The 26,781-nt window shown below is 38.1% G+C and overlaps 1 protein-coding gene across 1 annotated transcript in view; it reads left to right on the plus strand.

Moving 5' to 3' along the window:
- The window catches only part of LOC131681653 (serine protease filzig), a 184,006-nt gene that overhangs the window by 85,977 nt on the left and 71,248 nt on the right, over positions 1-26,781 (plus strand). The window contains exon 4 of the mRNA XM_058962577.1: positions 23,131-23,290. Coding sequence (XP_058818560.1) covers positions 23,131-23,290 — 160 coding nt within the window. The remainder of the gene's footprint in view (positions 1-23,130; positions 23,291-26,781) is intronic.

Here is a 26,781-nt window from a genome sequence, read left to right on the forward strand (position 1 = left end):
CACATACACACACACACATACAGACTTTTTCCGATCTCGACGAACTGAGTCGAATGGGATATGACACTCGGCCCTTCGGGCCGGGATTAGGTTGACGTTTTTCCGAGTGATTGTATAACCTTTCTATATGAGAAAGGCAAAAATATGTAAGATTCAGGCATTGCAAATCTCACTCACTCACGCAAGAAGCAGCTTATGCGATGTCCTACTTTTCCGGGATAAGATGAGTCGACAAATTCTCCGTCTCCATAAATAGCATGGGAATATTTTTTTCCGATAAAATTTTTCAGAGTTGGAAACACAGCCGCACAAAAACATACAAGGAAAGTTAAACTCACAAGTAGTTCAAATCGCCTGCGAGTAAGCCTAACATTAGATAAGGAGCTTCAGTATGTCTCTGAGTTTAAGTCATCCAAACACGGTATCGTCCATGTAAAGACGGCCGAAAACTCTAAATCGCAAATGCGCTACTACTGGGTTATGAGATTCCGTAGTTGGATTCACAAAGATCACATGAAAATGACTCAGCGCGCTGAATAGTTGCCTTGTGATAATTGAGTTTGCAGTGGCCTTTTAAAGCGCTGGTCAGCATACCGCGTGGAGTTTCGAAAAATGTTGGGGATTTTTCGAAATCACTAGGCACGGTTGTTCTAGAAACGCCTTTGTTTGGCGTCAATTTCTCCAATAATTGCGGTTCTCGAACGAAGCCCAGGACCTTTTTTTTCTTATCCAACTTGTCGAAATTGGATGGGCGGGCTCAGGACCAACGAAGTCAATCGCTGCATCTGCCCTGGCCAGTTCATCGCCAGCCTATTCATTTCCAGTAATACCGAAATGTCCGGGCACCCAGACAAAGTAGATCTTCGATTCGGGTTCGGCACGCGATCACTATTCTGGAACGTGATTTGTCTGAACTAAAGGCATTGATTTCGGCCTGACCAGTGCGGATTGTACCCCGCACATAACAGCGAAGATTTCTGCTTGGAATACAGTATTGTATTTACCTAGTGAGTGAGACTATTACCATCTCATTTCACGACAGTAGACACCAGCACCAGCACGTCCCTTCATCAGAGAGCTGTCAGTGTAACATGCCATTGCGTTTATTGTTATCTCTCCATAAAACCAGACAACCAGTCCTCTCAAGTAGGCATCTTGAAATAGAATGTCCTGTGAGGAAAACTACATGGGAGTAAGAACATCTTCACCTCATGTAACCATTAGTGACCACAGCCGTGTGTGACTGGCAGCAAGATCAAAATAGTTACTGTTCCAAAGACCAGTAAGCTTCAGCCTGTATACACTTGGTAGTGCTTCTTGTTTAAGGTGTATGTGTAATGGTTTGATATTTAGAAGGGCTTCAAGGGCAGCAGTCGGAGTTGTGGTGAAAGCACCGCCATAAGCGCCATTCTTTGCATATGGTTTAGGTTTGACTGGACCGTCATCATCTCTCCCCTCTGCCAGCACACAAGCCGTGGCGCACAATTGTTGTGTAAATTCAATAGATGTACGTATCAATCGATTTTGTCAATTCCATGAATTATTTGATGAAACAAACGTAAAAATTGTTTTGTGAACAATATTCGTTTATAATACGAATGTTGAATCTGCGGTCAAATAGTTAAATAAAAACTTCTAACTACGTACGAAACATTCATATATATTATGAAAATTGATTATACGAAACCTATTTGTAGTATTCTCACAAAAACATTTAATGATATAAATTAGTTATTGGAAGCGTTTCGAGTTCCTCTCATCAGAATCCGACACTAACTAAGTTAACGGACTAAGCTAGCGCCGGCGTGTACAGTATTAACTGGTTGATGCGTGTTTTGCATTATTATTTGAATGACAAGAGTTATTCTAATTACCCATTATATATAGCAGGTTGGGTATTAATGGGATAAGATAGTTCTGCTGCATATTTGCTATTCATTGTTACCTGTGTGAATGCAATGAAGCGTACATCGATACCGTTAAACTTAGAAGACAACATTGGAAGGTCCGGCCAGGCCAGATTGTTTACTTTTATGGCGTGTAGCTGATTCATTCCGGCTCTATTGCAGACTCCATTTATAGTGTCAGAACTATGCATTTTATTCTCTTGTAAAAATCAAATCTATTTCTGACATTAACACCTAGGGTTGCTACCTCTAGTGAGGCTTTCACCCGGAGATTTTTGCTGACCTGGGATAGGTTTTTATAGAAGCACGAGTATACGTTGAAACCAGACCTACCTGCTGAGTTTATATGAGACCAGTATAAACTCTTTCATTCTTTATGTAACTCGTCGAGGCAACATTACCCAAATTGATTCACATTCACCGCTTATTGCTTTGTTTTAGCAAAGCATTATGTACACAACTGCAATGTTGCTTCAGAATCTTCATCGCGACGAAGCACGGTGAATGTGAATCACCTGCATTCGTCCCACATCGTTCTTCGCTGTTATATTCAACTTGCTGTTGATATTCATCCACGAATGAAGCCGACTGCCAATCCGTGTTTATCCGAATGCCTTATCCATACGTTCTTGCCTTGCTACTCATCGAACGACCGAATGAACTGCACGAGGAAGCTATGAAGTGAATGACGAATAAACGAATCAGCAAACCATTCCTCACCATAGCGATGATCGCTTACAACTATTGGCGAAGATGACTTCAATTTTATCTTCGCAGAATGATGGCTCGCGAAGAAATATATTTTTTATTCTGATGCGTTGTACTGTTCGGAACAAGCCAATGCGCTACTGGTTCTTCAGTACAAAACTATGGGTTAAATTAACAGCCGAATCAAGGCAATATTTGTTAAATATAGTACAATCTTAATAGAAGCCTTGTGTGTCAAGTATTGAAAGGAGCTTGAACCCATGCTTGGTGATAAAATTCGGCATAAGCAAAACAAAATTCTTTTGGATGAAGCTTTGATTTTAATCTGCACATGGTGTTATATCACCAAAAAAATTAACCTATTGCGCATGTTTTGCTAGTATTACGACGAAATCGCTTAATCAGCACGGTAGCTTAAAAATAAATTAGCTGTAGAATGAACAGTGTGTTGTGGGTGTAATATGGACAATACAAATATTACTTCTTGTTCCCCCATCGGGAAAGACTTGGCATAAAAAATGTGCTGTAATTATTTTACTCCATATTGTCGAGATCCTTAGATACCAACAAAAAATATAAAATGGTTGAATTTCGATTTTTTAATGCATTCCCTTCTAGGGATTAGCTATAATGATTACATTGCATGTGCCCATTTCACGAATTCAACCAACTGCTAACTTTGTTAACTAGTGCTATAAAGATAGAATGATGTTTAAGGTGAGATTTTTTGTGACGTGGCTAACATTAACAGTAGGTACCACAGTTTGATAAAAAATACATCATTTAACGCAAATTTATTAATTAGGGTTATACACTAATTACGTAAGGACATATGGGGGGAGTGGGTGTTTCAAAATATCTTACCAATTCTCACCTAGGGGAGGGAAGGTTTGTCCTTTCTGAAGTAATATCATAAAACATGCATGAAAAATGAAATCGATAAGAAAAATATTCTTCTCATAAGAAAAGAAACTATTTCTTATTTGTGCCATGAACATTTTATATATCAAACAAAATGAGGACATACTGTACATCATGGTCATGGAAACGCAGACCTCAAATTGAAGTGTTTTGCAGCGGCAGAATATGATTGTTAAATTAGTTATGGAATTTATTGTTGCCAACGTAAGGGGCGGCTTAATTGTCGATGGTTTTGGAGCAGTTACAGAAATTTCTTGACTCTTGGTGGTACATTGTTCTGATCGGGAACTGGAGTCACAATCGGCTCTACAAGTTAAGAAGTGTTGAGACCCTTCGTGTTGTTAGGCCAATATCCTTCTTTTCAAACTTTCGCTTCAAACCCGCAAGGTATATGAAAAATTTTCTGTCATGTGATTGTCAAAGAACTTGTTGGCCGTATAGTTCCAGAGTGTGAACTGTATTTTACTTCAAGAAAATTCGAAGATAGCCATATCGGAACTATGCGTACGATAAGCGTTATAGTTGGAACTCCGAACAAATTCACACCAGAAGAGGTTATAAATTCTTTTGAGTTCTACATCACAAAGAAATAGATTCAAAGGAAGTGGAATATAGCGAAGCAAATTATGTGGAACAAATCGGATTTTCTGAATATCTCCCAAAAGTTATTCTGAAATTTCTACTGGGCGAGATTAGGATGCAAATGAAATTTCTGCCGATGATTATACACACACTTAGAAAAAATCGTATAAATCTACGTCTCCTGATCCTGACATACACGAGAATCAAAAATGACTTAGTTTTACGTTTGATTTAAATTTTACATGACATTGAAATTCGTAAATCATGTAATTTTACTCCACATATGGCGTTTGTTCTAAATGACATTAAGTGTCATTTTATGTCATTGCGCATGGAAAATATGTTTCATGTAAAATTAAATGGAACACGGTGATGTTTAATGTTTAGTCATTTCGTGAATTACGGTTTGTTAAATTGTGTCATGTTTGCAATTACGTCAATGATAAAATTAATAATTTTTTGGTGCGTAGTTAAATTTTGTCCTTAGTTCTTTTTGCCTTTCTCATATAGAAATGTTATGCAATCACTCTGAAAAACGCCAACCAAATCCCGGCCCGGAGGGCCGTGTGTCATATCCCATTCGACTCAGTTCGTCGAGATCGGAAAAGTGTGTATGTGTGTATGTATGTGTGTGTATGTGTGTGTGTATGTGTGTGTATGTCTGTGTGTATGTATGTGTGTATGTGTCAAATAATGTCACTCATTTTTCTCAGAGATGGCTGGACCGATTTGCCCAAACTTAGTCTCAAATGAAAGGTGCAACCTTCTTATCGGCTGCTATTGAATTTTGGATCGATCGAAATTCTGGTTCCGGAATTACGGGTTTCAGAGTGCGGCCACACAGAAATTTCTCATATAAACTATAGGAAAAATTAAAAATAGAATTTTTATTTTTGATGCTAAATGTGTTTAAGGTGCATGAAACGTCGAGATTTGATGCAAACTCGAAAAAAAAATTTGACGACAATTCACTTTTTTGGATTTTGGCACATTTTTGCCTTTCTCATATAGAAAGGTTATGCAATCACTCTGAAAAACGTCAACCTCATCCCGGCCCGGAGGGCCGAGTGTCATATCCCATTCGACTCAGTTCGTCGAGATCGGAAAAAGTCTGTATGTGTGTGTATGTGTGTGTATGTGTATGTGTGTGTACTGAAAACTTTAACCGCGTTTTTCTCGAAGCCACTTTTTTTAGCCGGCCACAAATGTAACTCGAACAAATGATTTTTGAACGTTTTGAAATTTTCACAGTATATTCAAAATTGATTTCTCCAGCGACGTACGTAGGATTTTTTTATTGCTTAGCTTTTTCAATTAATTTTGTGTCGATTTTTATGACATGTTTGGCGTGCTCTACAGTGGTGTAGCCCCTTAATAGAATAGTGGCTATAAAAGTATGATAAAACCTCAATTGATACGAGGGTATAAGACTAACCGGTTCAGTTTTGGCAAAAAGTTTAATATTTGCTAAGTTTGGTTGAAATCGGAATGCATCGATTTGTCAAAAACTTGTGGCTTGATTATACTTCTATAGATATAGAAATTATATTATATAAGAGTATTTCGTCTTACGGTTGCTATTTGTGCCAAATGGTCCTAAGAAAATCATTAAACGTAGATTCAAGGAAACTATCACCCAGTGTTGATTTCATCATTAGAAAAAAAGTTATTTGAAGTACCACTAGGGTTACTGCTCCCTAATTCATCTTAGCTCCTCTATTCATCTCACCCATTTAAACGCATTAGTTAGAGCAGTATCTGCTATCTCTATTCAACGCATTAGCTCAAATGATAGGGTGAATAAGGGTACGTTGTACTTGGCTTTTCGCTTCGCTCAAACGCGAGCATTTCACATTTTCCATGCAAATTTTTTTACTGCACTGCTTCTTAGGAACGTAGCAGAGATGATGATACCTATTTAAGCATAATGCAATCACTCCAAGTCGAGTTATCAACGAAATAGTGTGACATACTGACTAATGAGATGAATAAGGGCTCGTCTACCCTATGTGGATTCATAATTGTGTTGATTCGGTTTTCGCCCGCGAGACATCCGCAGATTTACAAATGTAATTGATTTGTTTTGCTTTGCTTACGCAGCTTCCCGTTTCAAATCTGATAAAAAACATCAGCAAATAATCATTATGTACTACTAATTGTTGTTTATAGCAAAAGTCATCCTATTCCGAACATAGCAAGCATTTCTGCACCACTTCAGTCATGAAGCTCTGACCCTTCCATCAATGAACAAGAAATTTGTTTTTCTTGGTCGCAATGCAGGAGGAATGAAGAACGAAGAATCCTTAGCGAAGAATGGCTAGTGGCGATTATCACCTAAGCCATTCGTGTGCCGATCCGAACGATGCGTGAAGATGAACATTGCATGAATGGCTAAATTCAACAAACAACGATGCGAACAAGCAGCGAACAGCGGACATCAGATTCGGATTTTTTGTTTGTTTGTATTATTCATTTTCGCTGATTCTGTGCTTCCGTGTGACGAACGGCGCAGCGTTATTCGAGGCATGGGTGAATGACACGACGAATATCGCATCGATGATGAACGAATGAACTAGTTCGGCGAAGAATATTTGCAACATTGCACAACTGTTCTGAGCTTTTCTCATTAAGTCGTAAATTCTTCGCGTTTCTAAACCGTTTTGAAGATGTATGTATATAGGTGTGAAATTTCAACTCCTCGGCTAACAACAAAAAATCCAAAAGCACCGACCACTCTCGCTGTGGAGGATAAGCCGAACAAGGATTGCCCTCTGCCACAGCTAACGGGAGAAGTAGAGTGAAGCAGACAGGAAAAAGGCGACGTCTGGAAAGCACACTGCGATGTCTTCCGGAATATATAAAATATATAATTCGTTCAGCTCACACCTTTGTGGAAGTATGAGGTGGGTGCAAGTTCGGTTATTCGTCATCACAGTCGCTACGGAGATTGCAACAAAAAAACGAAACCTTTCTCTCTGGTCAATAGTTAATGGCCGCGACACATGCCAATAATAACGCCAGAAGAACTCGTTTGAAACAAACAAATTCAGTTAAAATTATACATCGTCTCACTAGACCCGGAGAAATTGGTGTAAATCCCGGAGGCCCGGAGATCGTCTCCAAAAACCGGGTCAAGCCCTGAGGTGTGGCAGCAATATCAACATCCCTTTCTAGAGCCAGCAAACGAAAGTTTATAGAACTCATTTAAATATGTTTTTCTATAACTATTACTAATACGTATTTACGATGTTTGGGAATTAGCAGAAACAGCGAAAAACGATTTTCAAAAAAAACTGGGACCGTGGAAAGGTGTCTATTATGGTACCGTTTTAAACTGTAATTTTTGATTTTGCTATCGAATTTTTGGTACAACTGTTTAAAACACTTTACATTTAATCAGTTTTTTTTTGTTTGCGTAAGTCATATCCATATTGTATGTGTATTGCTAACAAGGCGTCTATAATTCAATTTTCTTGACATGTTTGCAATACAACTATTTTGGCCCTACATATGTACAAGAAATTTCGTATTTGCCTTTTCACCAATGAATCTTATATGCGTGTGGCTTACGTGACATTAATTTTACCGACAAAACGTAACGTGCTCTAAGCCGTAAACCTTTGAACAAATATCTGTAGAAACACTTACACCATACTGACATATTCCGGCCTTTTCAAAATCTCTCTGCAATCAGCTGTCAATTCAAGCGAACTCACCCACTAATCGAAAAAGAGGCAGTGATGGAAAAATTATATCGAAAACTTTTTACATAGAGTGTGTGTGCAAAGTTGGAAATAAATCGGTTAAGGTTCGTCAACGAATTGCTTCTCAACATTTTTGCATGGAAAAATTACAGAATGTTATTGAAATGATTCATTAGAATGTGCAAAAATTTTGATCAATTCTCTTAAAAAAATTGCGAAAAAAAATGTTTTTTTTTTTATTCGCGCTAAAACCCTAGCCCCCCCCCCCCCATCTTTAAGCAAATAAAGCAGAATCATTTGCTTCGCAAAACAACTTAAAACACGTCGTCGAACGTATTGACATTTTATACAGCATTCCAATATATGTATAGACAATGACAGCATTGAAATAAAGCTACATGACCTGTCACCACCTACTAGCCTCGCCGCTTTCAAACAGCTCATGTCAAAATACGGTGAGGTGGATAGTGTTAAGGAAGATACTTGGAGGAACTTCTCCCCAGGACTTCGCAAATGGCGTTCCCTATTTGGCCACCTCATGCAGATCACCTCAAGGTATTGCATTTTCTCCATGAACACTAGTCACGTACCCAAGGCAGATTCCAACGTGCCAATATTGTGATCAGCCGCTACACGACGAAAGCCTTGCGCAGAGGCTGCTAAGACAACTCTATCTGTTACGACTAAAGCCGGTATACAGTCATCGTATGCTAAACCAACGACTGCGGCCGGGGCAGTAACAAACACCAGCTCAACAACGATCGGTCCTAGTTCCACTAAAACAACTGCCATTACCAACAGCGAAGAAACAACGATTATACCAAATGCCTCCAAATCAACAAACAACACCACCAACAAAGAATCAAATGCCGATGAAGAATCATTTAAAGGGCGAACACGAAATTATTGCGACACCGAAAAAGTCATACCAATTTTCTTATAACGTTTAAAATCAAACCAAAATTTTAGGGTAGTTTTATACATATATTTACTTCAAAAATCAAAAGAAAAGTTAATCGATGGAGCCTTGAGTGTAAAATTGAACGCATTTTCGTTTGATGTCCTTCATCAAAGTCTTTACAGTGTCATCCGATACCAGTTTCTCAGTTTTTTTCCATTTTCTTAACATGTCCTTCTCGTCTTTGACTGTCTTCTTGCTCTTCCGAAGTTCCCGCTTCATCATTGCCCAGTACTGCTCCACCGGGCGCAGCTCCGGACAGTTTGGCGGATTCATGTCCTTTGGAACAAAATGGACAGAATTGGCCTCATACCACTCCAGGACACTTTTAGAATAGTGGCATGATGCCAAATCTGGCCAAAATAGCGGAGCTTCGTGGTGCTGCTGCAAGAACGGCAAAAGGCGCTTCTCGAGGTTTGTAGATCTCGCCATTTACTGTGCCCTTCGTCACGAAAGGCTCACTCCTCAGTCCGCAAGAGCAGATGGCCTGCCAAACGAGATATTTGGAGGCGAACTTCGACATTTTCTTCTTCTTAAATTTGTCGTCCACATAGAACTTGCTCTTGCCGGTGAAAAACTCCAACCCCGGAATTTGCTTAAAATCGGCTTTTATATACGTTCCGTCGTCCATCACACAGCTGCCATATTTTGTCAGCATCTTCTCGTAGAGCTTCCGTGCCCGAGTTTTAGCCGTCGATTAATGCCGCAATCGCGGTTTGGGAAGTTCTGTACCTTGTATGTATGTAGTCCAGCTCTCTTCTTTGCATTTTGGACGTAGCTCTACGACATGCCGATCTTTTTAGCCAAATCACGGCTTGAGACGTTGGGATTTGCTTTAATCATCCGCTTCACCTTTCCCTCCGTCTTTTTGTTCTCCGGTCCCGGTTTTCTTCCAGCTCCTTTGCCGTGGTCCAACGTCAACCGCTCCTGGAACCGCTTCAACACTCTGGAGACGGTTGAATGGTGAATGTTCAACATTTTTCCCAACTGCCGGTGCGACAGTTCAGGAAATTCCAGGTGTTTGGAAAGAATTTGTTCTCTCGACTCGCGTTGGTTTACCTCCATTTTCGTTGAATCGAAAAACATGACTTCGAGTTTGACAGCATGTAAACAATACACATCAATGAGAAAAAATTTGGTTGATTTTTACCCTATGGTAAAAAAGTTATGCCCTGTTGAATGTGTCGCAATAATTTCGTGTTCGCTCTTTACAACTGCGACTCGGAAGTACAAGAAATAAACAAGAACATCGGATTATGGGCATCATGAATGCAGCAGCGATGACGACATGGACGTGAATGAAAACGCGAGAGAAGATGAACCGAATGACCCCCAAGGTGCGGCAGACAACGTAGCTAACGATTCACCGCCAAGGAAGAGGAGCTGAACACGCAGTAGCAAGCAGCGTCAACAAAACCCGATGGACAGTTGAAAATTAATTATAGTTTTTACATATTGTAAATAAAAGACCCACGGCAAAATTTACAATGAAACGACTGAGAGCAACGTGTTTACATACGCTTTTCACCATACTACATCGTACAAATGTATTGGATTGAATGGAAAATTAGAAAGAAAAAAAAGTGTGCACGCACTGGTACGAATTATTTGTTTTAGATCTGTTTAGATCATACTCAAATTTGTTTAAAACTGGTCTTACAAAGCATGTTCTGTTCTTGCGGCGACTTTTATTCACAGCCATTCATTTAATTGTTGGACTACTCTTGAATGGATATCAATATATTTGCTCAATAAATCTGGATTGGACAATATTAAATTCCAATACTCATGTTTAAGCGAAGCGAAAAGTCGAATCCAAAGCACACCTTCTCATCCTACCACTTGATCAAATGCGTTGAAGTAAAACATCCAACATTTCTCTAACTAATGTGATCAAATGGGACAATGATGAAATAGAACATAACACTATAAGTGGCCTCCACCCAGATGTGTTGGATAATTCGAACAAAGTTAATCATAATATGTTCCAAGCGCGAATCACATTCACTCATGACTTATTTTGATTAGAGTTACTCTGATCGTACGGCTTCCGGCAATACACCTACTAGTGGGAGCGGCATTGAAAGGGCATCTAGCCGGAAGCCTAATTATTTCAAAGTTCGCCTCATTCACACGGAAGGGTTGGCAAGCGACACAATATCTTCAAGCGACCGGCGATGAAACACAAAAACTCTGTGGTAAAACCGGACAATTGATCCCGCGGTTGTCTTCGTAAACAACACTTGCATATATTTAGTTACCTACATCTGACCTGTTTCTGCCATTTTAAAATTCCTTCATTTCCAATAAATTTACCTGACTTTTTATTTTGGGCGAGAAAAGTCGGTGACCTCAATTTGCTGCTATCCACCTTCTCCAGCTTACTTCAATTGATGTATTGACTTGAAGAGTTTCAACCGCAGTCCGTTTCGGTACATTATTGGGGCTTTAAAATGAACAGCAATAACACTGATGAATAGTTGTGTAGCTGACTGTGATCTACGGTTCACGGTAATTAGTTGCTAATTTAATTCACCGTCTGGGATCAACCGTGAGTAGCACTCATCTGATTTGAAACGAAAACAATACCGCAAAACAACAATCTCATCGTTTGTGCAGTTAAGAGTTAGCCACAGTAGAAATGAATTCAATGTAAATATGTAGGTATCGCGAGACACAAAAAAAATGAATGAGAAAGAGTCGGAACAGACGATTGGCGGTGGTCGGAAACGGCGGCAACCGGCGAAGTTGCTGTAAAGTAGGTTCAAGTTGAAGGCTGTGTTTCACTGCTGCCGGTAGATATCTTGAAACGGTTCGTTGCCTTCGCGCTGGCGACCCATTCAATCAGCTGCTGCGCTGGACAGGAAATTGAGAGGAAAAAAGTTTTGAATTATGCATAAAGGAATTAGCTGTATATTGGCCAGAAGTGGTATGCATGGAAATGATTTGTTTAGATTTTGGCGGGATATTAAGATTTGTGTTTTTTGGCACAATCCTTGGTTTCGTTAACTATCAGGAGCAGATCCAGAAAAGAATTTCGGAGGGGGTCTGAAATTTTGATTTGCAAATATTCATTGTGCATTACTTACTAAGATAATAACCTCATTTTATTAAAATCAGTGTTGATGGTAGAATATGGTTTGAAATAATTTTAATTTCCATAACATAAAGCAACAAGTCGACAATATTTTCGCAAATTTTTATAGGAAAATACTGAAAATTGAGCGAGTGGATAGTGAATTTTCGAAGGCACCACGCAAAAAACTTGTGCACCATAACTCGAAATCTTCTGGACTAATAGTTTCGAAAATTCTCAAATAATTCTCTAGGTAACTAAGGAAGCTTTTCTATTTTTTAGCCTATGAATTTTTCGTTGCACTTTGGCAGTAAAACAATAAAACAGTAAAGAATTTTGCAAAAAAAAAAACTCTCGTGGTTAGCTGGAGATGCAACACAGAAGAACTGTGTCAAATTTCAAAACGATTAGTCCAGTGGATTTTGAGTTGCGGTGTACACCGCATTTTTCCGAGGTGCCTCGGAGATTCACTGTCACTTGTTCAATTTGCAAAATGGATACAGACGAGTTTTGATATTCTCTACACGACGTATTTTGTATTTGAACATCGACTCATACTCGGCTAGCTTCAAAGCACAGTCAGAAAAAATCGACTCTGAATAGTGGTGGCCGGTGGGGTATATCTATCGGTGTTAAATTGAAATTTCTTTTCTATCACGGACGTCAACTGCAAGGTAGCGACTGCACAAAACATGCACAATCTTTCCACTCATGTACGGGAAGCAAGATCTACGGTTTGGATCCACGCACCCGAACCGAGGAACAGGATAAGCGTGCCAGTTCCACGTAAACACTAAATTAACTGAATGGAACTGAACAATGAAGCCAAAGTAAACACCAGACCAGATTCTTCGCCAGAGATCATGCTACGGTTCTGACAAAAGGATGCAAGTAGAGGCAGCTGTTTAAACCATAACGACAACTTGAAAAGTAACATCCAGCACCCTAAAATTCACTGTAAGCAACATCGACGAAAACGATTATAACGAGGACAACGGGTTTACGCTGGTTACCCGCAAGTGCAAGAAGCAGGGAAGAACATTTAATCGCGAGTAACAAAACAATTTTAACCAGTTTTACCAAATGAATATCGTACACAATGTTCGCTCTGGTTCTGTGTGCTTAAACGTACACTTCGTGTACGAACTCGAACACGCTATTTCGTACTAAAACACGTGCACATGTTCGCCTGCATAACCGAATCCCATGGTGTGCGTACGCATAGGTCCGTGGCATCAGTCTTCTCTTTTTCACTCTCATCACTAGCGTTGATTTTTTGCCTTGTGCGAATCGTTCTCGTGTACGCACCCGGTATACGTACACGGATGTTTGAACTAGAGTTTGCACATCGTTCACTTGGGTTCGATGTTCGAGGCGAACCTGTACGTCGAGACGAATCCTGTTTGAGGTTGAACGCGTACACGAAATTTTGTACACAGGTACAAACTTGTCGAAGTTCATGGGAAGTCTGGTTTTAACGATGTTGACCTTGACGTGAAAGATAAGAGAGAACCTAACTACCTACATGATGCGCGAGCGAATTGATAAATGCTTTCCCGCCGCGAAAGAAGATTTTCGCGTGCAATATAAAGTTGCGTGCATGAGATCCAACGGATAATCAAAAATATATAATTTATATTTTTTACATATTGTAAACATCAAAGATCCACGGCTCTGTAAAGCTACCGACATGAACCGTGTCAAATAAACTTGTTAAAAAATGTGCTTGCATAGTTTAGAGACAACCGAGTTAATGAAATGTGATGTTCCGTGAAACAGGAATGTTCAAGAATAATTTTTCTCCGCAGACCTGGAATCCGGGATTACCAGTACCGGTCGTAATTGGGACGCTGTATCCAAATATCTTCGAATATAATTGCATTTTTCCCCGACTACAGAGTTTATTGTGCTTCATCAAAAGCATTTTACTAAAATAATTTGATTTGAACTTCCATATTTCAAATAACCAGAATCAGAAATAAAGGGCCCTTATGCGTCCTAATGACTGTAATTAAGAATGCATTTTTTTTATTTTAAATATATTTGCATGTCAAATTGTTAAAAAATCACAGGGTAACGGAATTATTCACAAAATGGTTTCGTCTCGTTCAGTGACCCCGTCGGCCCAGAAGAGTTTACGTGTTTGCATTGTTCATAGATGATGGTTGAAGTGCCTCATGACGGTTATATTCAGATATAAAAGTTTAACATCCACAGTTGGCGCATTTCGGACTTATTAGGTTCCCAGCCCAAAACCGGTTCCAAGTTATCCGCAAATGGTCTGATTCTAACATGAATTTCTACTGTTCAAATATACGAAGGCATAAGAAATGTATGTTCAAATTATGCTAGACTTCAAGCTAAACACTGGAAAAATAATTTAAAATATTTTTTTTAATAATCCTAGTAACAATTGAAGTCGTATGGCACTCTTGAAACCCTTCTTAAAACTTAAAACTTACAATGTACTTGTAGTGCGCTACAAAACCTGAACTGCTACTTGGGAACCTTCGGGTATACCCTCTATAAATCCGGATTTCTGACCGGACCAACACTATGAAACTTGATGATTTAGTTTAAAAATTTTACGAAAAAATCTGACCAAAAAAAAATTGTTGAATTTCATAGAGAAAAAGTCAAAAAGCATGAAAAAGTAGCTTACTCTAGAGTGCAATGGATCAAACCTTCTTACCTTCAAAAAATGTAAAATGTAAACGACTTCAATAACTTTGAAACGAATGAGTATTTTTACATAAAGTCTTTAACAATATTATGTGGTTTTAATACCGCCACATTTGCCAGAAACATTGTTTGCACGAAATGCCACATTTGGAAAAGTTATATTAAAGAATCTAAATTTAAGAGAGTTGCATGGGGTGGGCGTAGCGTAGTTGGTAAATCGATTGCCTTGTACGCAGCGCACCTGGGTTCGAGTCCCGACCCCGCACATAGGGTTAGAAATTTTTCATAAGAGACTTTTCTAACCCGAAGAGGCGAATGACCTTAAGGTTAAAACCTTTATAATCGAAATAAAAAAAAGAGAGTTGCGAGAGTACGCGATTTATAAATCGATAACCTTTAGTCCTACAAGGTAAAGTTCGTCAATAAAATTCTTTATTATGAATATTTCTACAACTTTGTCAAAGACACAAATTTTCTACCTTGTTAGTATAAAAATTATTTTTTTAGTTCGATTATTAATTTAAATTTTTATCAGATGCAGAATGCAATGTGAATATATTCTATGGTTTGATGTCCTCTAGTGAATTTAATTCACATTTATACGCCATTCCGACCACTTTGCGGTTGTTTGCGTAACACGGCAGAATGGTATAAAACGGAGAAATGGAACTGTTTCTTTTTTTTTTTCAAGGAGGCATTAAAAATTGACAATTTTTTGAGAAAAGTTGAAATTAGAGCTATTGGCTGTGTTCCACGATGTATTGCATACATTTGGTACAAAATAGATAGTTTCAACATTAGCTTGGTACTAAATTCCGTTGCGAAACTTAATCTTCTATTTCGACACACTTTCAGCCAATTCTTAGTAAATAGGTCAATTTCAGGTTCCTTCCTGGCTGGGACTGGAACATACGGCGAGTTGCTTAGGAGAATATCGAACGCTCGAACTCGTTAACGTGAGTTAATTAGCCAATTGATACGTAATAATGTCGGAGCAGAATGTTAGATCAAACACGTCTCTCCTCCCAGAGCGTGCATGGCCGATTTTCTGCATTGAGTATTTGCAAGTTCGTGCTTCTTAAGCATTCCATCAATTTACAGCCTTCGAAATTGATATCTGAGCAGCCCTAAATGATGATTACTATGGATTGTAAGTGTAAATCTATGTCTCTGCCACAGTGTGTCACAATCCATTTTAAATTATCAGAAGGTCATTATGTGGCAAATATTCCGAACGGTAAACGTATTTTCTGTAATTGCAATTAATAGTCAGATTAATTGCAAAAAAAAACACAAATGTTGCAGATTGTCAGATTGGCAATAAGATATATGTACGTCAATAGCACTATTTGTAGGTATGAGTGTACTAGTCATTTCACGTCATTAGACCATGACATTTTTGTTGCAGGCTACGAAAGATGGATTTATTACCTTTTCGACATAAAAGTTTTCATCTTGGAAAGAAAGGGATGAATATCGAACTTTGATGTGCTGTGCATCAGAACAAAACAAAACAAAACAAAGGCACTACGCTCATTAACGCTTGATAATCACGCTCCGTTCTTTTTGAAGAAGATACGAGAATACTTAACTAAATTAACAAATAAATCTTATCAAATTACCTTAGTGTGGATTCCCGCTCATTGCTCCATACCGGGTAATGAGAGAGCGGATAATTTAGCCAAAATAGGGGCGCTGGACGGTGACATCTATGAAAGACCTATTGCCTTCAATGAATTTTATAGCGCTTCTCGTCAGAGGACGCTTACTAGTTGGCAAACATCATGGGACAATGGAGATCTGGGACGGTGGTTGCACTCAATTATCCTTAAAGTATCAACGAAGGCATGGTTCAAAGGGTTGGATGTAAGTCGAAACTTCATTCTTGTGATGTCTAGACTCATGTCCAACCATTATACGTTGAATGCGCATCTCCGCCGTATCGGAGATGATGATGGTCCCACCTCATACCCCCACAAAGGTGTGAGCTGAACGATTTATCTAAAAGATAATTAATATTTTGATCCATAACAAAACCAGTTAACAAAAAGAAACGGACTGGTTCAATTTGCAGACATAGCTTTCCTTCAAAAGAACGTAACCAGATACATTTCGAATATTCCGCCAACAACCAGGGTCCATCAAGAAAATTTCCATTCCGGGAAGATACTTGATAGAATCGGGAATTGAACCCAATAGTTTCCATTTCCGATAATTCTCTGTAAGACTCCTCCCGCCTGACCAAGACATCGGTACTACCACCTGCTAAGGTGAGCAGTGACGAGCCTAGTGGCAGTGCAGAGTCCGGTCGAGTTATATCATCCACATCAGACCCCTTTATTGAAAGTTTCCTACCATTAACCCAAGGCAATCAAGGGATACTCCTATCCGAGAACATCCTTGATTGATCAGGAATTGAACCCGATATCTAGTAGTTATCAGAAGGAGTCATCAAGCCCCATACTCAACGAGCTAACTCCGTTATTACCACTATCGCAGCAATAACCGAACTTAACTCTATTGTCGAGCAAAGTCAACACAACTCCATCATCAAATCAGACCCTGATCACAACAAAAGTCTAAAAGCTTCGATTCAACCCGATGAGCTTTTAGTGCTGGTCACCATGTTCGATTTCAAGTTAGTCTCTATCTGCTTAGCGCGCGCGTGGCTCAGACTTTTGTAGACATCTCATTATTTTTTAATAGCTTTAATAAACAAGTAACAAAAATCCATCATCATCATAGCGAATATAATAACTTAGTGTGACTAAATGCAAATATTATAAGTGAAAAAAATACAATCTTCGAGGTATTACATAGTTATTCAAATAACTCCAAAATATAAAAATCCAAAAAATCTGTCTACAAAGCAGAAAAAAAATGTGTGAAATGCATAGTGTTTTGAACTCCGCCAATGTTGCTGCACGTTTAATATGTCTAGGCATCGAATTGAAAAAACTTATTCCTTTGTACAACAAGGAGTTCTGTGATCTACTAAATAAAAAGTTAGGTGTTCTTGCATCCGACGCGTTTCTAGTGTTGTACCTATGCACATCACTTCCTCTTTCAATTCGATCACAAATATCGAGGCAGCATTCCATTAATAATTTTAAAAATGAACACCATTGTTAAGTAATAAATTCTTTGCTTCACAGAGAGCCAATGTAATGCGCTTAACATGAAACTAGAGGAAGTGTTACATTTTAAAATTAATCGGATGATTGTATTTTGCAATCGCTGTAACCTCAATATTTGTGTTTGATTGGCAAGAAACAAAATGGATGGGCAGAAGTCAATATGTGGTGAAACAATAGATTTATATAATAAAATTTTACTACTAATTGTTAAATCATTTTTCAGACGACACAATATACCATACTTTTTAGCAATCTTTTTGATGACATTGTCGATGTGAGACTTAAAGGTTAACTTGTCATCAATGATTATTCCAAGATATTTTAATTCACTAACGCGATCAATAGTCTCACCATTTATTTCAACGTTAACGTCAGGCCTAGTATTAGCCGAAGAGATGATCATATATTTAGTTTTAGCAACATTTAACTTTAATTGTTTAAATTTTAACCAACGAGCAAGGGAATGCAAATCTTCGTTCAAATGCGCCACGGCTTCATCTATATCCTTAGCTGCAATGAACAGAACAGTGTCGTCAGCAAACAAATTTAAGTCACAAAATCGTAAAACTCGCCTCATGTCATTTATATACATAATAAATAAAATAGGACCTAAGACACTACCTTGCGGCACTCCAAGAGGATTGCCGAGAGGACTAGATACAAAATCGTTGAAACTAGTTTTCTGAGTTCTATCACATAAATAGTTTTCAAACCACTTATGCGCTATCCCTCCGATACCAAATCGCTCTAAAGTTTTCAAAAGTAATGGTCTCGAAATTGTCTCAAAAGCGCGTTTCAGATCCAAAAATACTGCAAAAATAGTCTCTTTAACCTCGATTTTCTCTTTCCATTTTGCTAACACTAGATTCAAAGCGGTTTCGCAAGAGTGTCCCTCTCGGTATCCCGATTGCTCCGGAATTAGCAAATTATTATTATTCAAATAACTCATCAGCTGGCCCTTAACAACAAGTTCTAAAATTTTCTCTAATGTGTGCAACATGTTAATGGGGCGGTACTCTTCGGCTTTATCCGTCCCAGTAACTTTGGGAATAGGAATCACAAGTGATTCCTTCCAAACTGTCGGCACGTGCCCCGTTTGTAGCGATTCATTTACAAGGTCCAGCAGATCGTGTCCGATGACATGAAAGCAATCCTGTATCACTTTTGCATTGACATTATCGATACCAGCCGATTTTCCCAAAGAAAAACAAATATCTTTCAATTGTTCAAAAGTGATTGGGTGAAATCCATCAAATCTACAGTTAATATTAATCGGCTGTGTTATTTCCGCAGGTTCACTGACCAGCTCAATACTTTGATTGATCAGTTGCACACTGTTAACGAAATAACTGTTCAATTTTTCAGCTATTATTTGCTCAGATTGTTCTTCTACCCCGTTAAAAGTTATGGACTGCGAGGAACTAGGTTTAGGTTTAATTAAATTCTTTAGGATTTTCCATAACTCTTTGCTGTTGTTTTGATGTTGATCGATCTTCCTTTGAATGTACTCACATTTGGTCTTTTTCAAAGCTCGTGAATAAATATTTCGCGCGTGTGTGTACCCATTCCAAAGACGTTCACTATTAGTTCTGCAAAATTTCTTGTACTTTTTATCCCTTTTACGTTTCAGGCGCAAAAGATCTAAAGAGTACCAGCTGTTCGAGTTATTTAAATTAATATACTTTTGAGAAACTAAACTATTTGTACACTCTTTTAACACATTAGTTAGAACAGCTGCCTTGTTATCCAAATTTCCATTCAATTCCGTAAAATCCAGGCTTCTCGAAACCAGTTGAGACATGGCTTGTTTCGAATATCTTTTCCAGCACTTAATTTTAACTTTATCCTCCTCACGGTTTGGTTCACTCTCCAGCAAAATTGAAATTGTCTCATGATCTGAAATTTTACAATCGGCCTCTACATACGAATGAACCCCATCAAAATTGGAATACACGTGATCTATCAATGTTCTACTGTGTCTGGAAATTCTTGTAAACTCACTAACCGTTTGCTTGAAATTGAAAAACTCAGCCAACTGCTTCAACTGATTCGAATTTTGATCGTTGAGCCAATCAATATTGAAATCGCCCGAAATTACATTAAGTTTGCTTAAATCAACGAAATTCTCCCACCAGTTTTCTAAAATTTCTAAAAATCGTCGATCGCTAGAACTAGGAGAATGGTATACTACTGCAAAGTTTCCCATCTGCATGCCTCTTTCAACTGATATACCCAAGAACCAATTATTATCAACTGCTTCGTTTAACCGAACGTTGAATTTAATCGATTCTTTGGCGTAAATAGCAACTCCACCGGTATGTCTGGAATGAGATAGGCAAAAAGCAACTTTATAACCCGGAATGCTATACTGATCAAATGCATCAGCATTAACAATATGTGTTTCTGATACAAAAACCAACAATGGACGTTTGTTTTCTACAAGATGTCGCATTGCAACAAAGTTTGTAGACAACCCAGCTATATTTAAGCATAATATTTCAGACAGCCTCCCGTTTGTTAGTTGCTATTCACTCAACAAAACGTTGCTTTTTTTCGATTCTAGCAGTCTCCGATATACTGAACACTGCTTACTAAATGCCGCATGGTTTACGTCCAAATTCATTTTGCGTTCACTATTCTTTTTTATACAATTTACACATTTAAAATCAGTTGACGAGCATTCAGATGTTCTATGTGCTCCATTACATCTGGAGCATGTTTCTTTATTAACGCATCCCGTACTCTTATGACCAAATTCTCCACAGTTGAAGCAGCGCAGCACGTTAAAGGCCTCTAAAACAGAACACCTATCCCAACCAATGTTCACCGTACGGGCTGACATCAGGCCGCTATAAGTGTTCTTATCAACTTCAATTATAACATTGTATTTGTTATACTTGAAGCGTGGATTTTCAAAATTGGCAACAACTTTAACATAATCGACCGGAATGCCCTCATTCTGATTCTTTAATAAGTCAACGAAAACTTCCTCAGAGTATCGATCACTCATCCCCATTATTTTCAACTTCGGTTTACCGGGTATCGGTATAACAGCATTATACTTTTCACCCAGATTGCTTACAATGTTTTCTTTCACCGATTCAATATTATCCCGAGTTGCACACTCCACAATAATCGAGCCATCTTTACCGTTTTTAAAGTTGCTAATTTTGTGCACCTTTGGATCTAATTTATTTTTTAATTCATTCCTCGTGTCGTCACTCGATTGCAACGGCTCGACTGGTTTAATCACAATGACCGGGCGAGCCTTACGTTTCGTTTGACTTCTAGTTCTAATTTTATTCGTCCCAGTAGCTCCCGACAAAACATTCGCGTAAGTAATTCTACTATTTTTATCAAAAACCTCGTCATTATTTCCATCATCGTCTATTTCAATTAACATCGGTTCATCTTCTTTATTCGTCAAAATTTTTCGTTTTCTACTGGGATTCCCGTCAGATTCAGAATGAACCTTCCTATTACTGAAATTCCTCTTTCTGTTCATTCCAACTAATTCAATTTCACGCTTAACATTTTCATTTAAACAACTTTTCAAATCTTCCAACTTTTTGGCAACACTGTTTTCCAAGCTAGCCAATTTACTCTCGAGAGAGTTGTTGAAAGACCTGATCAGTTTTTCTATTCCGTTTTCTACTGCGATGTTTATCTGTGCATCGATGTTTTTTCGGGCATCAGTGAAAGACTCAAAAATGGAAGCGAATTGTTCCATCTTCTTATTCAACTCAATGGATATCGAACTAACATCCTGCACACCAGAAGACTGATCTGATAAACACTTCGCACACTTGTAGCAAAGACTTGCATTATCTGCCACCCAATTTACCATGGCCTTTGTTAGCCCGGAACATTTTTGATGATATTTATCACCGCAAAAAAGACATACAACCAGGCCTTCGGCGAGACTGACCGTGCTCGTACACTTTGCACACAGGCCGCTCATTATAGGCAAATTAAACTACAGCTGGAGAAGCGGGACAATACCAAAGAACAATATAACACTGCGTCTTCCACTGCGGGCAAGCTTATAAAGCCAGCCGCAGCGAAATGAAATCTGAAAATCACAGAACAATAATAGTCTGTATGACTACACACTATACTTATCTGAATGATATTTCGATTAGCAATAGGCGCCCGCAAAGTTTTCAACGAAAAGTAAAGTATTTCACACGATTTAACCGATTGATGTTTACGCACTCTTTCACACAAGTTACCATATTCACTTTCACAAAAGCCATCAGGGTTACGAAGACATTGAACATGTTGTTTGGTCTTGCACTGAATATCGTGAAGCCAGATCCCAATTAATAGACTCCTTACGAGCCAGAAGAAAACCACCCTAGGTACCTGTTCGTGATATCCTCGCTTTACGAGATCTTACATACATGAGCCATATTTATAATTTCCTGAAAACAATAAATATTCAAATATAATTATCCCCACAATGTTTCTAGTTTTTTTCCCTTGCTACCCACAAACAATTTAGATTTCTTCGCAGTTAGTTAAGTTAGATAAAACGATATAAATAAAGAAAAAAAATAAACAAAAATTACAGAAAAACTATCAATAGGTTTACAATGAAATTCAAGAAAATATAGTATAATTAAAAACATTCAAAATGATGATTATCCTCAGTGTTAGCATTAGAAAGTGAATTTTTTTTATAACGTGATAGTCTTAAGAACCTTTGTAACATGTTATGTAAAAAAACCCCGGCGTAAAAAAGATTTTGCAAATGCCGTGTCAAATAAACGTTTTATGAAAAAAAAAAAAAAAAACAAAACAAAACATGTTCAAGCGCTTGGCAGCTGATTCAATTGTTAAATAATCATAAATTAGTTTTTAAAATCGAAATAAAGGTGCGTTTCATCCCATTAAGGCGCTGTAATGAGATTGTACGCGTGAATATACAGAATTAGATAAAATTAAAATAAATTTGACGTAAACAACATTGCGATGGATTTTTACAGTCTGATGGTTGAATTTTGCATGTTTTGATACATATCTTTCAGCCAGCAATAATTACTTATTTCAACGATTACCTTGTTTGCAGCTATAGCTATATCGCTTCAAAAACCTCGAGGTTTTTGGTGGAATCCAACGCGGGAAAAACAGATAGAAATGATAAGATAAACATCAAAACATTTAAGTGTAAAAAATCAGCCCAGAGACAGAATTCGAGCCGACAACCATTGGGACTCCAGCCCACTGCACAAATCTTTATGTTATCCTTGGGCTATGATGAAAATTTCAATCTGTTATCCTGGTAGATATCACCAAAAATTTCTTAATTCTCATACATCAAAACCCAAAAAAAAAGAATTAAAAGACCTTGGGATATCATGTCATCTAAAAAATTGCGAAATAAGTGATTATACCGTTTGTTCTTTACACAAAGAATACTTAAAAATGTTCATTTTTATATCTCCTCCAACAGATGTCCAGTAAGCCGCGTCGAGGGACAGTCCGATGGAGCCATCAGCGATGCACTGCCTCCCGTACCACCAATGCTCTGCTACTAACCTCCCTCACAGTATTTCTAAGCAACCTGCTCAGCACAGCTCACGGGAACCCGATGCATCCTTTTTCCTCGGCGCGTAAGTATTTTGCATTATTTTTTCCGCTACATGCCAGCCACTCGTAAAAAGCACTGCCTCTGAAGTTTTACAATTTCACACCCAGGTGAATGACCTGAAAGGTCAAAGCATTAATAAACAACAACAATTATTTCATGCCCCTTAGACCGTGCCTTTAAGATTCTTCAGTTTGGGTCGAAAAGTTACCCAACTGTATCAAACGAATACTTTGCACTGCAGACACAGCCAACATCAAAATAATATAAACATGGTTAAAGCGGTAATTTGCGCTTCTGATCGTTTGAAGCCTGACGGAAGGCAACCAAACCGAGGTAACCGAACCGAGGCAACCGACCGAAAGAAGTTTTTGGCAGAGCCCAACCATGGATCGGTTATGTGATGGAATGAGTTTTTGTTTACTTTCTTGATCATTACAGTAGCTACTGCTCACGAAAGATGGATGGATGAAAATGTTGAATATTTATTTATTATAAGCTATTGAAAGTGATTGCAACATTTTTTGGGTAGTTAAATGATATAACACCTTAGCAATGTAAAATAAGGCGGTTATTTATTTTCAAATATATGTTTACACATCGAATAATGTGTGCTTGTTTGAAGAGAGTGTTAAGTACGATGTATATTGTCTTGGCAGCTGAAATATTACAAGCTTCTTACCAACAAAACTTTGCAAATATTGAAATGAATCATGACCTTATTTTTGGTATCGATTTGCAACATTTTCGAGGTGATGCTCAAAAAATATCTGTTTAAAACGAAAAATTAGTTATTCATTTTTTCCCAATGTTTTGCTATGACCTGCAATGACTCACAAGAATTTGATTTTATATTTTTAAACTGCCAATATAATTGAAATTCCGAAACAGGCTTGCAGTCACTACAAAAAGTTGTGTTCAAGCGACGAACCTGTATTAATGAAAACCATTATGACGCCGTATGTGAATGAATTCAATAATATTCGAATTTATCCATACACTCATTACATGGTAACAAAAATATGAACCAAGCTCATATGCGGCAAAAAAAAACAACAAAATCCCTCGCCATGATTGCATCATTCATCGATCCTATGTAGAGAAAGAACACACTTATTATGCATCAAGCATATACCAAGGCACACGATAGACGCCTGTTGGAGCCATGACAACAACGGTCCAGGCATCACGCCAGCTCCAGCATTGAATCAGTCATTACCATACGCAACTATTAATGAATATCAATATCGAACAGCAGTTCAAGGAAAGCACCAATTTCAATTCATCTCCCCCAGCGTCATATTCCAGAGTTCAACGACTTGTCTGTATCGACGAGAGAGCGTCATTAGGCCAGCTCAACAACAAACGAAAACTTCCGACGACGACGACGACGGAAACAAAATATCAAAAAATTTCGCTGTCCATTAACAAGAAATTTGACTAGCACTGAAGTAGGTAAAACTGAAATTCACTTTCATTTCAGCGGGAAAGCTGGTTTGTAGCCGGTGCGGGCGCAATTGTTGATTAAGCTTTTCGTATCAAGCGAGCACAACAGGTAAATACAGCTAGACAATCCAATCCAACCCGTTAAGACCCCTCCGCGGAGTTCCGACACGGCAGTTTTGGTATATATTTGGATAGGCGGAATCGCTGTTGCAGGCACACACCCACCACTGGCACTCACGGGGTTAACCCAGTCCGGCTCATTGGTTTGGCGGTCATGTCTCACACTGCCGAAAAGTAACTAACGATTAACGGTGCTTCTCCGGCTAGTCGTGACTGACGAATTGGAGCTTCATTGTCACCATTCGTTTTTTTTTTGCTTCAGTGAATGTTTCATGATTTACGAATGTACGGATGTATACTCTTCATATAATCTGCCCCACAAATAATAAAACACTTCAAATATGTAAAATATTTATTTTAGTGTCTACACTATCCATCTTCATTTAGTCCTATTGTATGTAAAATTTACTTGATACTTGTTGTCCAATTCGAGTTTAGTCTGCCTTTGTCCTATCTTAACCCATTAAGCTCCACTATCGCGCTTCTCATATGGGAAACAGTTATGAAAATGCTGCATTGAGCCAACGGGTTAATGATAGTCGTAGAACATTTTATCTTATGGGTATAAAGCACATCATTTTTCAGCAGCAATTTATCCTTTTTATTGAAATAAATTTTACGATCAAATGTACGCAACCTAACACATTCATAACAGAACGTTTTGGCGGCGAGTTTGTTATAATTTTCTTTGACAGTCTATAGTAAGAGTAAGAAAGAAACAGCTCCCGCATACACCATATATTACTATATACGCATAGATAGGCGGAGACACAATCCTCTAAGCATCCTGAAAAAATACTATTATCTCATACAAATGTTCTAGCTTCAACTGAACGCATTCAACAAGGTGTTATTTTTTTATTTATTCGTTCTCGATGTCTCTTGAATAATGTTGTTCAGATTGGTTCCCCTGTGCTTGAAAACATAAGCTAAGAGGAACCACATGGATCCACCAAGAAAAAGATATGCACTCCGGCAGTTAACATGTTCAATTGGCCTCTGACAATGCCTTCACCCAACTATCAATACAGAAACGTTTGTACCATCTCATTAGGATTGCTGGTAGCACTTTTATGATCTCGTTTCGAACCTTTAAAAGTGGTACAGTGGGTGGTTATGCAAAGCAAAATATACAATGACTAGTCAATTGATGTCGTTATTCGCAATCAACTAGTAGTAGTTGTCATAAAATTCATCAGTACTTCAATTTCAAGAGAGTTCCTATATTCTACGTAGGGTTGCCACCTCCGATGTGGCTTTCATCCGGAGATTCTTACTGACCTGGAATAGGTCTTTATAGAAACACAAGCATACGTTGCAAGTATACCTGGCTGCTGAGCTTGAAGGAGACAAGTATTCTTTTTGAAGCTCGTCGAGGTATCATTTTGCAAAAATGACTCACATTCATCGTTTAGTGCTTTGTTTTGACAAAGCATAATACACACATCTGTTTTCCACTTTTCTCATGAGGCATTTCGTCGCTGTTGTGCTATCTTATGACAAGCGCCATTTTGTACATTTCGAGAAAAGCGATTTTTAAAGTTTGAGATTGAATATCTTGAAACTTATAAATGGTATAAACAATTCAAAGAAGACAAATGATGCTTCTATCTATTCTGCATTAATCTCTCAAATATTACGAAAATCGGTTAACTACATTGCGAGTTTTCTTTAAAAATGTAAACAAAAGTCGATCTCACACGTGTCATAGGTGTGTATTGATGACAAAATTTGTATGGCATGTCATAATCGTGCATGGAAAATTTTCCATAGAAAAAAATCATCAAATATTCGAAAATGATTATTCCATTGTGTTTATCAGATAGTGTTACATATAAAAACATTTCATACATAAAGATAATTAGAGCCAATCCCCCGACACAGCCATTTGAAGCAAAAAATTAAAAATTTCTCAGCGCGTTTCTCGCTATATCTAAGTAACCAAGCAGA

The sequence above is a fragment of the Topomyia yanbarensis genome, chromosome 2 (assembly GCF_030247195.1).
Source record: "Topomyia yanbarensis strain Yona2022 chromosome 2, ASM3024719v1, whole genome shotgun sequence".
Lineage (NCBI taxonomy): Eukaryota > Metazoa > Arthropoda > Insecta > Diptera > Culicidae > Topomyia > Topomyia yanbarensis.